The 13252-nt window shown below is 39.4% G+C and overlaps 2 protein-coding genes across 3 annotated transcripts in view; one reads left to right on the top strand and one right to left on the bottom strand.

The window, feature by feature from the left end:
- The window catches only part of Atg3 (Autophagy-related protein 3), a 45650-nt gene extending 40510 nt beyond the window's left edge, over positions 1 to 5140 (bottom strand). The window contains exon 1 of the mRNA XM_083122692.1: positions 4992 to 5140. Coding sequence (XP_082978818.1) covers positions 4992 to 5066 — 75 coding nt within the window. The 5' untranslated portion in view covers positions 5067 to 5140. The remainder of the gene's footprint in view (positions 1 to 4991) is intronic.
- Positions 5141 to 5339: 199 nt separating this feature from the next.
- The window catches only part of Rubicon (run domain Beclin-1-interacting and cysteine-rich domain-containing protein rubicon), a 67819-nt gene continuing 59906 nt past the window's right edge, over positions 5340 to 13252 (top strand). For both annotated transcript variants that reach the window (XM_083122691.1, XM_083122689.1), the window contains exon 1: positions 5340 to 5731. The gene's annotated coding sequence lies outside the window, so the exon portion shown is untranslated. The remainder of the gene's footprint in view (positions 5732 to 13252) is intronic.

Raw genomic sequence — 13252 nt, 5'->3', positions numbered from 1 at the left:
GGGCCGCGATAGCGGTTGGGGGCGGTAAGTCGATTACCCCAGAGGCGGAGCCCGGAACCGGCGGGAAATTCGGAAATTGAGGATGTGGAAATACGGGTACTAGTTTACTATCCTTCGGACAGACTTCTTCATTTCTACAGAAGAAACTACTTACCGTAATAAGTTCCTGTAGTATTGTCTAACATCTGGAAGCTGTTTTGTGTGATGTGGGAATGTTTCATAGCTGAAATCCATGTTGTTCATTGAAAATTAATTCTCCGACGGAGATAGCGTTTGGTGCGTACATCTGCGTATACCATGAAGTTCGTACACCTTCATACACCATCACCTTCATACACCGTCGTGACTATCATGACGTGTCGTGATTGTGTTTTGTTGGTATCCAGTGTTTCGAACTCCCTGCGTTTGCAACGAGAGTTAGAACTGTGGATCGTGGGTTTGGAGAATGACGTGTGGTGGGTGTGTTGTAAAGTTTGTGCCGGGTGTGGACAAACCATTGCCGCTAGCCCCACGAACCATTGGCACGTGGATAGGTTAGTAGGGCCACGCAAAGGTTTCAATAGTTAAAAAGATAGCCCCACGAACCATTGGCGCTAGCCCCACAAACCATTGGCGTGTGGATAGGTTAGTAGGCCACGCAAAGGTTTCAATAGTGAAAAAGATAGCCCCACGAACCATTGGCGCTAGCCCCACGAACCATTGGCGCTAGCCCCACAAACCATTGGCACGTGGATAGGTTAGTAGGCCACGCAAAGGTTTCAATAGTGAAAAAGATAGCCCCACGAACCATTGGCGCTAGCCCCACAAACCATTGGCGCGTGGATATGTTAGTAGGCCATGCAAAGGTTTCAATAGTTAAAAAGATAGCCCCACGAACCATTGGCGCTAGCCCCACAAACCATTGGCGCGTGGATAGGTTAGTAGGCCACGCAAAGGTTTCAATAGTTAAAAAGATAGCCCCACGAACCATTGGCGCTAGCCCCACAAACCATTGGCGCGTGGATAGGTTAGTAGGCCACGCAAAGGTTTCAATAGTTAAAAAGATAGCCCCACGAACCATTGGCGCTAGCCCCACAAACCATTGGCGCGTGGATAGGTTAGTAGGCCACGCAAAGGTTTCAATAGTTAAAAAGATAGCCCCACGAACCATTGGCGCTAGCCCCACAAACCATTGGCACGTGGATAGGTTAGTAGGCCACGCAAAGGTTTCAATAGTTAAAAAGATAGCCCCACGAACCATTGGCGCTAGCCCCACGAACCATTGGCGCTAGCCCCACAAACCATTGGCGCGTGGATAGGTTAGTAGGCCACGCAAAGGTTTCAATAGTTAAAAAGATAGCCCCATGAACCATTGGCCCTAGCCCCACAAACCATTGGCGCGTGGATAGGTTAGTAGGCCACGCAAAGGTTTCAATAGTGAAAAAGATAGCCCCACGAACCATTGGCGCTAGCCCCACGAACCATTGGCACGTGGATAGGTTAGTAGGCCACGCAAAGGTTTCAATAGTGAAAAAGATAGCCCCACGAACCATTGGCGCTAGCCCCACAAACCATTGGCGCGTGGATAGGTTAGTAGGCCACGCAAAGGTTTCAATAGTTAAAAAGATAGCCCCATGAACCATTGGCGCTAGCCCCACAAACCATTGGCGTGTGGATAGGTTAGTAGGCCACGCAAAGGTTTCAATAGTGAAAAAGATAGCCCCACGAACCATTGGCACGTGGATAGGTTAGTAGGCCACGCAAAGGTTTCAATTGTGAAAAAGATAGCCCCACGAACCATTGGCGCTAGCCCCACGAACCATTGGTGCGTGGATAGGTTAGTTGATTAGGTTGGGATACATAGTTAAAATTTGGTGTCAGAACGCGAAAAATAAAGTTAAAAAGAAATAGATCTGATTAAGTTTGTCGACGGGCTTTTCTTGGGTTCCGAAGGTTGAAACACTGTATAACAATTGAAAATCGAGAAAAAACAAGGCCGATTCGTCATTCCTACGCGTTATTATTTACGAAGGTGTGCGCGCCATGTTGTGTGTGAGGCAAACGGAAAGGTAGGAGGAAGAAGTAGTCATAAGGTGAAAAATTGCTCTTACTTTCATCAAACCAACGTCAATACACGTTCAGGAATGTTCCGCGAAGCAGATACGTAAGGTTGAATGTCAAAAATTTGGCAAGAGAGAAGCCGGACGCGCAATTATGTAGGAAGGTGTACTCGCGATATTGTGTCTCAGGCAATGGAAAACACCTACCAGAAAGACGTTCTGGTAATGTGAAAAATTGCAATTAATTTCATCAAAACAACGTTAATACACCTTCAGGAATGTTCCGCGAAGCAGATACGTAAGTATCAATGTCAAAAATTGACGAAACCAAAAAAATAGAGGTGTCCGAAGGATAGTAAATTTTTACCCTAGTTTACTATCCTTCGGACACATTTATTTATTTGTACAGAAGAGACTACTTACCGTAATAAGTTCCTGTAGCATTGTCGAACATCGGGAAGGTGTTTTGTGTGATGTTGCAATGTTTCATAGCTGAAATTCATGTTGTTCGTTGAAAATTAATTCTCCGACGGAGATAGCGTTTGGCGCGTACATCTGCGTATACCATGAAGTTCGTACACCTTCACCTTCATACACCGTCGTGACTATCATGACGTGTCGTGATTGTGTTTTGTTGGTATCCAGTGTTTCGAACTCCCTGCGTTTGCGACGAGAGTTAGAACTGTGGATCGAGGGTTTGGAGAATGACGTGTGGTGGGTGTGTTGTAAAGTTTGTGCCGGGTGTGGACAAACCATTGGCGCTAGCCCCACGAACCATTGGCGCGTGGATAGGTTAGTAGGGCCACGCAAAGGTTTCAATAGTTAAAAAGATAGCCCCACGAACCATTGGCGCTAGCCCCACAAACCATTGGCGCGTGGATAGGTTAGTAGGCCACGCAAAGGTTTCAGTAGTGAAAAAGATAGCCCCACGAACCATTGGCGCTAGCCCCACAAACCATTGGCGCGTGGATAGGTTAGTAGGCCACGCAAAGGTTTCAATAGTGAAAAAGATAGCCCCACGAACCATTGGCGCTAGCCCCACAAACCATTGGCGCGTGGATAGGTTAGTAGGCCACGCAAAGGTTTCAATACTTAAAAAGATAGCCCCACGAACCATTGGCGCTAGCCCCACGAACCATTGGCGCTAGCCCCACAAACCATTGGCGCGTGGATAGGTTAGTAGGCCACGCAAAGGTTTCAATAGTTAAAAAGATAGCCCCACGAACCATTGGCGCTAGCCCCACAAACCATTGGCGCGTGGATAGGTTAGTAGGCCACGCAAAGGTTTCAATAGTGAAAAAGATAGCCCCACGAACCACTGGCGCGTGGATAGGTTAGTAGGCCACGCAAAGGTTTCAATAGTGAAAAACATAGCCCCACGAACCATTGGCGCTAGCCCCACAAACCATTGGCGCGTGGATAGGTTAGTAGGCCACGCAAAGGTTTCAATAGTGAAAAAGATAGCCCCACGAACCATTGGCGCGTGGATAGGTTAGTAGGCCCCGCAAAGGTTTCAATAGTGAAAAAGATAGCCCCACGAACCATTGGTGCGTGGATAGGTTAGTTGATTAGGTTGGGATACATAGTTAAAATTTGGTGTCAGAACGCGAAAAATAAAGTTAAAAAGAAATAGATTTGATTAAGTTTGTCGACGGGCTTTTCTTGGGTTCCGAAGGTTGAAACACTGCATAACAATTGAAAATCGAGAAAAAACAAGGCCGATGCGTCATTCCTACGCGTTATTATTTACGAAGGTGTGCGCGCCATGTTGTGTGTGAGGCAAACGGAAAGGTAGGAGGAAGAAGTAGTCGTAAGGTGAAAAATTGCTCTTACTTTCATCAAACCAACGTCAATACACGTTCAGGAATGTTCCGCGAAGCAGATACGTAAGTTTGAATGTCAAAAATTTGGCAAGAGAGAAGCCGGACGCGCAATTATGTAGGAAGGTGTACTCGCGATATTGTGTCTCAGTCAAGGGAAAACACCTACCAGAAAGACGTTCTGGTAATGTGAAAAATTGCAATTAATTTCATCAAAACAACGTTAATACACCTTCAGGAATGTTCCGCGAAGCAGATACGTAAGTATCAATGTCAAAAATTGACGAAACCAAAAAAATAGAGGTGTCCGAAGGATAGTAAATTTTTACCTAAACTAGTACCGAAATACGAACTTAATTGAGATTATTTTGCTATTTCCACGTGTGAGCGCCAAATTTTAACTGCAGATACGTGATTACGGGGACAAAATTGGTGAGTATACCGAATTTCAAACAAAATGAAGAAATTCCCGGAATTGTCAAATCCCTCCTTAAAATTCCACGTTGAGTTACAAATTGTACTGGATTTTGAACCCCATCGAATTTCACCACGCATTCTTTGCACGTCATGGAGTCGCAAGTTCGTTATGACAAATTATGAACAGTAACGCAGGTTTATTTACGTTCTATAACTGTTACACAGTTACAAAACCGCGTATTTGGAAACACTGACCGGTTGTTACGTCATGAAACGCTCGCAAATATTTGGTTCACGTAGTAGACGGACAGCAAGGGAACAGCTTTCGTGCATCGGAATGAAATTAATGTCGAAAATTACATGATTTACCGCCAAAAAAAAATTCAACGAGGGAAAAACAAAATTCCAAGACCTTCCTAAAGTATAAATAAACGCATTTCGGTAAGTAATTTCTCCTATAAAATTGAAAAAAGACGTTTTGGGGAAACGAAAATTTTACCAACGAGTTTTAGTTACATAAAACATACAATTTCCATGTTTCATAAGGTGGACCATAGTGTCTTCAGCATTTACAGCCATGTATCGCAATGAATGTCAGTACATACTTTCCTGTTCATGTTCAATCAAGATCAGTGAGTCATCCGAGCTTTCCTCTTGCGATGTAATGTAACGTGTCGACAAATTACATTATAATTACAACATAATATTTGTTTACCTTTAGAACTGGTGTTAAGATTTCAGCCACACCTAGTGCTGTTCCCTTGACAGTATTTATAACACTCTGCATCATTTCTCTTTCGTCTGTAATAAAATAAAGCAAGCACAATTTTCAATCATTTAACATCAACATATTTGCAGCCTTCACCGGAAACGGAAATAAGTGGTTTTGAATTCCAGTAATACGTCAATTGTATTTAAATAAATATAGTATATTACATAAAACTTAAAATATATGTATCAGTGATTTATAAAACAAATTTCTATTGCCAAATCAATGTTCTTACCAAGAAATTAAGTAACATTAATTAATACAGACATTATCTTGATATATATTAAGCAGCTGACTTCCACACTTCCTGAAGCACACGCTGATCTTGTAAACATTTGCTTGAAGTGATAAAGATATATAGCCGATAATCAAATTCCGTAAATACATTTCTATTATATATTTTGCTTATATTGAAACAAAGTTTTAAATGACTTGAATTAGAAACTGTGAATATGATATTACGTTATCAGACCTTGAATATCATAAGCATAATAGTGGACTATACTTGTTATGCAACTCCAGTTGTCAAGTTCAAATTTACAAGCAAACGTTAATTACTCGATGTTCGTGATGCTCGACTCTTGACATACAAGTTCTCTACAAGGAAGAACATACAGGATGATAATGGAAGTTGTATGTTATATTAATCATTAGTGATAATTATCTTTCAGCTGTGCTATCAGAAGGTAAGCACGAAATCATGCCGCTTTTGAAGTACAATTGGTACCTTAAAATTCACATACAGAAAATACCACATTTTTTCCTGAGTCAAAGTTACTATTCCTTCACCAGTCTTCAATCTCTGTGAGGTGTCTTACCATCTGACACAGAATTGGCTTAATTATATGAAACTTGTATGTGCCACATACCTATGCAACACAAGTAATACCTAGCGAATGATACTTTTTATAGCGGTAACAGTATGGAATAGGGAAAACACATTTACTCGTTCATTTCGTCATTTTTTACATTCGTACTTACCTATTATGCATTGTGAAACATTGTTTAAGGTGGGATTTCGCTTCTTTCACGAAAATAGCTTCAATTTTACACATATCGAGTAATTATTGTTCGTTCCTCTCACACACAATATGGCGGAGAAATCTTGACTAGCGTTGTCGATGATCAGTGGATTTACAGTGTTCCAACCTTCTTCACAAAAAATACCTACTTTCGTGTTACTCATTTTGTATTTTTTTCCTGGTTCGAAAACCCTACAAACCATGCACGGATAGCCCCACAAACCATTCATAAATAGCCCCATGAACCATGCATGCATAGCCCCACACACCATAAACGGATAGCCCCACGAACCATGCACGTAAGGTTAGGTTAGGCTAGGCAAACATAGTTAAAATTGTCATGTTCTGGCAAAACAATGGTGAGTTTGGAAACACTCACCAAGGGTTATGTCATAGAACTCACGGAACATTTGATTCATGTAGTCGAACGTAATGGAGGCAAGAGCGTTTGTGCATTGGAGAGACATTAATGTCGAAAAATACATGATTTACCGGCCAAATAAGTTGAACGAAGGGAGAAAACACTTCCACGAGCTTTCAAAGACTACAGAAACTCAGTTCCGTAAGTAGTTGAAGAAATGTGTTTTCCCTATACCATACTGGGTCATTCCATGCCAAACGATCCAATGGTGGTTGCATGATCATTTTAGAAAAAAATCATTTTTACTACATACGTTCGTACAAGTTTCTAGGGTACTAATTTACTATAGTTCAAACAGAAATTAGAAACAGAATGCTTAGAAATTTAACCCTTTTTTACAGCATGGGCTCATTTTCTGAGGCTCTATTTAACCCAAATTTAAAAAAGAGAAAGAAAAGACTTCATTATTGTAAGTATGGAATGTAGTTTAACCTTACTTTGCAATATTAGAAATTAGGTAACATACGTTACCTCATATTGACCAAAACGAGTTGAATCTAAAAATTGAGATTTTTACTGAGAGTTAGGTTCATGCAGGGCTTCCTTTGTGCCAAATTTCAGAATTTTTCAAGAGGACCCATGTGAGAACTGTCAAATTGTCAAAATTCAATGAACGGCCATATTTGAGCCCATGCTGTAAAGGGGTTGAATTTCTAAGCACTGATATTTTAATTACAGACACCCTGCAGGCAGGTCTACACATGGAAAAAAAAATCAAGCCTTAGACTAAACCCCTTCATTGAAAAAATCGGGCTTAAAAATCCAATTTTTTTAACTACCTTTACCACAGTTTTCACCATGATTATCATACTTACGATGCAATTATAAGCAAAACATACTTGAATATCATAGACAGTATACTTCATTAGCTACAAAATGAATTTTGTTTCAAGTCTCTAGCTCAAATGATTTTTGAGATATTAAGGTTTGAAAAGTGCTAAATGTGCAAAGAAAGCCATGTGCCATGTTGGAAAAATGTCTACTCCAGGAGAACTAAAGACAATTATTTATTTTGAACATTGGTTTTGATATCTAGAAACATGTACAAACGTATGTACTAAAAATGATTTTTTTCTAAAATGGTCATGCAACCAATTATTTTAAAATCTGTTCATTTGGCAATTTACTGTTACCTTTATAGCTTGAGTGTAGATTGTAGATTAATGGGGGAAACACTTAAGAAACCTGGGCAACTTTATAAATAGTCCATTATCTTTCAGATTTTAACTAAAAGTACAAGAAAATAATATGCCCTTGCATTAAAAAATATCTTACTTGGTCACTTTACTTGAATCAAATCATATACGTGTCTAGTCTCTAGGATACTAATTAAGATTTGTGAAAACTTTTTTTTTTGTGCAGCACAATTTTTTTTTTCACATTCCCCATATATGATTGCGTGCGTAGGTGGGTTGGTGCTCTTACATCATAATTTTACTTCTATATTCTTACAATATTTCTTTTCATATAGCAGTGAGGTGACTCTGTGTACTGAACCATCACCCAAAGGAAAGTCATTTGGCAGAAGTTGATTTTCTACAAGATTAGGCCCCAATTGTACCTGTTAAAAAATGGTGACCTATTCCAATACAAGTTTTTAAAACTTTATTGTGCGCTACTGCCTTTCAATAACAAGTTGTTATTTTGTCACACATTAGGTGAAGATTTGAGGAGCGAATTTACAATACCGGACCCATCCCTGATTTTTGTAATATTTCGCATACTCACTAAATGAGGCCTCCTAATCACGAATTTGAAGTTAACATTGGGGGGTCACATGTAGAAATTGCAAAATAAGTGAAATTGAGTGGTCCGCGATCAGAAACCCTGGATTTCTCCGTGAAAACAATGATTATTTCAATATTTTACGTTTTAGAATGAAATTTTAACTGTTTGCCTAACCTAACCTAACTTTATCATGAATGGTTTGTGGGGCTATGCGTGAATGGTTTTGGGGCTATGCATTTGTGGGGCACCGTAAAAAAATGTCAGTTTCGTATCACTTGAGCAAGAAATTTTAATACACATTTGTGATCAAGTGTCCTAAATTATTGACTATGTGAAATATGAACGAATGCCCTGTATTATTAATATGTACCCAACTAAAAGTTACTAAAATAAGCTTACGAAAGAAAGAACTTTATTTCCTACCTTCAAAGTCGCCATCTTCCTCACACCACGCAGATTACTGAACCAGTGAATGCCACGTTGAACAAACATGGTTTCCATGCTTGTATACGGAAAACGATCGCGTTAATTGAAAAGCTTACAACTTCTACACGTCAATTAACAATTTCAACACATCACCCCCACATGTTAACCTCAGAGAGATACTTTATAACTGAGAAATTAGTGATTTTATGCAGTATCAGTTATGACATCATAATGTTAGATTTAGATTTATTTCATCCATGAATCATATTTGAATTTTCATGCTGTGATATTGGGCATGTCAGTCAAACATTACAATATACAGGGTCCTCCTTTCCCCTTTGGGCACCTGACGGACGCCAACTCCTGTCAAATCGCATGCGATATCTCCGCTATGTAAACTGCTAGCTTTGAAATGACTTCAAGTTCTCAGAATTACAGTTAAATTACATTCTAAATAAGCATGTTAATTGTCAAGGGGGATGTTGGAAATGTTGTCCTCGTGCATCCACTCTATTTTGGCATGGTTTTAGGAAATTTGTAGGCTGATCCCGGAGATTTGTTTTAAATTTTATGCAATAATAGGCTAACGATTTGCCATAAAATGCCTTTTCTTGTTCCTTGGCAAGATAATGTAGGCGTTTATGTTTAAAAACAGTCTTGTCACATTTCTGAATGGCATTGATTGATTGATTGAGTTGGTGTTTTAAGTCCACGTTATGCACAGTAAGGCTGATCAGGACTGGACCTACAATTTAAAGTGGGATCCGAACCACTATGTGCTTAAGTGTGAGTGGTATTCATGTTTCACAGGTATAGTGTTCTTGTGTGACTGTTTTAGTCACAAGTGCTTCTTTCAAAGATAACAGCTTTTTCTGTTCCTAATCCATGAAAATGATGAAAAATATTCATCACGTTTAGTTTGATTTGATTTCATTTATTTTATTTCGCTTTTTGTGCCACTTTTGGCTAATTTGCGAAGATGGAGATGAGTGATATGATGAAATTGATGAATGAACACTCACAAACATCCTTGCCCAGGCCAGGAATCAAACCTGGAACCCCTGGTCTTGTGCCTATCAATCCTCATCCTGTTTATAATCTCTTATTTAACCTCCATTAGATTTCTAATAGTGATGACCGTGGATGGTGTAAATAATATAGAACACTGAAAAGTATCATATAAAAATTATGTAACATTTTGAAAACAGTTAGTAATTAAACTTTTGAGAATTCTTTCAGTCTATAATGATGAAAACTTTTCGTAATCGCGGAGACTTTATTTCTAAAATAAATTTAGTAATAAATTTGGTAATAAATTTCAGGCTTCATAAAATGTGTGCCAATTGATACATTTCTTCCCTGCAATCACATAATGGGAAGTGCATATTTTCAAGGTATGCATGTGATTCTGTTACAATGATTTCCTTGCACATGTGATTGAATTATTTGGCAGGAAGGTATTTGAAGATAATTGATAATTTTACTTTGTTGGATTGGATGTTGGTAGTAATCTGACGTTTTTGTTAGGTTATTAATATTGGTTTAATTTTACAATCATTCAATTTCCATGTTTTTTTGATGCTTGTAAAATGAAACTTGCATTCAAAAAAGTGGTAAAAGTGGGCTGAGATGCAAGAAATTAGACATACGCTGTTGACACTTCTGGTCTAAATATCTTGCTCATTTGTGGTTTTCGCTTGATGAAATACATTTTCAGTCTTTGTAAAACTTCAAAATCTGTAGATTAAGTTTGGGAAAGTCGAAATTTTCAAGGATTTATGCTGTCACGGGTTCCCTTTTGTGCTACACCGTTTTTAAAATCTACTATTTTTAATACTGTCTTCCTGGGTGGATTACATTTCAGACACACAAAATATGCTTCTTTTGATATGTCAGCTTTCTTAAGGCATATTTTGGATTTTTTTACATGCTAATGTAAACAAGCTGTGGGTATTTTGATACAATGCATGTGTTCCTTGGGCACAGAGGTTTGTTGGGCTTGTAGGTACAGATCTTCTGCTGTGATCAATGGTTCCAAAATTATCGAGTCCTGAAGTTAGTTCCGAGGCTCATTGTTCAGATGTGTGTGTCACATGTTATTCTGCAGGCTATGACTCGGGCAAGACTAATATTTGGTATACAGGCCTTCAAGATATGGTTGAAAAATCATGCCAAATTTCATCCATATCCAAGGCTATGACCTGGAAACTTTTCTAAAGCTATTCATACACGATCAAATCCAAGTCCTTGATTGCCATGCTTAAAGGAAGTGCTGTCAGGGTACACACCAGTGGTGTAGCATTATAGTATGCCCGGCGTTCTCAGATTTAAAATTTCAAAAATGCTTAAATGCTGTGATTATAAATTAAAACGTGACTAATTTCATATATGTTTGACCTTCATGGCATTATAATGGCTATTTTTCGCAATCCGCTTGCAACGCTCCACTCTCAACACTCGTTCTAGCATCTCTTTTCAATGCCTTTCCCGGCCGGACGCCGAGCAGGTTCGGCGTACAGGACTCCTATATTCCTTGCTGCCTTTATGGAGGGAAAGCTTCCATTTCTACAGCACGCGCGTAAATGAGCTCTCTTACTCCAGCGTATGAGAGGTCTACCGTGATTGGTTCATGTGACCCTTCCTGCCTTCTGAAGCAGACGACAGCGGCAGAATTCCTACCCGGTTCTTCGCGCTCATGCAACTCGTGCTATGTGATGCTACAGTATGCAATATTGACTGACGTAACTTTACCAATCTCAAATATACTGCTTCTTAATGGCCACTGCATTGTATAATTTATCGCATGAAGGGCGATGTGTATTAGAAACTAAAAGATCAACACAGTTTTTGTCAAATAAGTTGGTGAAGTCCTCGTGATAGAAATTCAGCCTGTGGCTGCTCTACCACTTAACCCGCAAAACTATTATTTTTTTATTGTATTTTTTTTGTTATTATCTAACTACTTAATATTGCGTGAATGGAAATGTTTAGCATTCATTTGAAAACTCTTAACATCGAATGGTCTCTGGAGAAAATTATTTTAAAATGTTTATCAGCATTCTCAAGATGTAATAAACAGTGGTCTGAATTACTAATCGGCACTGTTACGTCAGTAGAGTGTACGATATTTGGATCATCCACTCTGCTTTTCACAGTGCGCCAAGACGACAGAGGTCCCTGGTTCGAATCCCGGCGTGAGCACGGGTGTTCTTTGTCAGTGTCCCTTCATCAATATCATCACTCATATTCATATTCACAATTAACCAAAAGTGGTAGAAAAGCGAAGTAAAATAAACCAAATCAATCAGTAGTTGGATCGCCCACAACAATGACGTCTGCTGTTGTGCAGAGGCGCTTGTGATTCAGGTAGGTTTTTAATGACTTGCGTCATGCAGAAAGATATAAAAAAAGGTATAGAACACCAGAGTTCAAAACATCTGTGGCATAGTGAGGCATCTAATTTTCTAGCTAAAACATGCAATGATGATGTTTTATTGAAAACCCAGCTTACTTCAGGCAAATAATACCTGTGGCGACTAATACCATAAGTAAATTATTAAGCAAGAAAGGGCCGACTCTTCCTTCGGACTTGGCGTTCACACCCGAAATGTCCATGCTACGCCACTGGTACACACCATGTTAATTCTTGCATTTGTGGTTACTTTGTAAGAATTTCTAAATAGGAGCTGCCTTTCGTGCCCAACTGTTGATCACATGCTATTGAAATTTACTATCTAAGAGAAGCATGGAGGTACAGAATAGTATTTATTTCTATTCTGAGGTGAAGAGAAAGTAATGCGGAAAGTAAAAACATGTTGAGACTTGCTAGAAACGATAGAAGGAGTGATGGAACATTCTCTTCTGTATTTTTTTATACAACAAAAAATGATGTATATTTCTACAGCAGTGAGTGGTGTGATAATAAAATATATTCAATAACCAACCGTAAAATGTAATATTTTGTGTTGGTCTTAAATTATAGTAAAGGTAAAGTACCACGTGCCATGAAGGCACATTTAAGGGATGTGGGGGTAGGGCCTCTCACTCTCGGCCATTTGTCGAGGTGATGTGATCAGCATCACACTCCAGCCCCTTCACCCCCCCCCCCCCAGGTTACCCCCAGGCACCCATTGATTTGAGGCTGGATGAGCCCCAGAACCACTTTATATGGGGTCAAGGCCGGAAAAATTCCAAGCTTGGATTTCCCACCCTGGGATTCGAACTTGGGTCTCCCGCATGGCAGTCAGACACCCTACTGACTAGACCACAGCGGCTTAGATAAACAAAATGAAAAACAAGTGCATATGTATCTGTACAAATGAGATTTTATGAAATTATTTTGTTATTGTATTCACATTTTCCCCCTGGTGTCTCAGATTACATTTAGACTATAATACTGAGAAAATTGTCACACACTTCTTTCAAGTTTCTAATATATCCTGCATCTTCCTTTGGAAAGAAAATTATTATCTTTGCTACAGCTAATTGCTAGTCTATTTCTTTTCATGCTGCACACACTGCCACATTTTGTTAAATGCAGTGGTCGGATGTAGCGTGCTACTTGTAGCGGCGCTACTGTAGCTAGCTACAAAATTTGTAGTGGTAGCTGT

Source organism: Lepisma saccharinum, chromosome 5 (assembly GCF_977018435.1).
Source record: "Lepisma saccharinum chromosome 5, izLepSacc3.1, whole genome shotgun sequence".
NCBI lineage: Eukaryota > Metazoa > Arthropoda > Insecta > Zygentoma > Lepismatidae > Lepisma > Lepisma saccharinum.
Note: the sequence above shows the minus strand (reverse complement) of the source record. Positions and strands in the feature narration are given on the sequence as shown.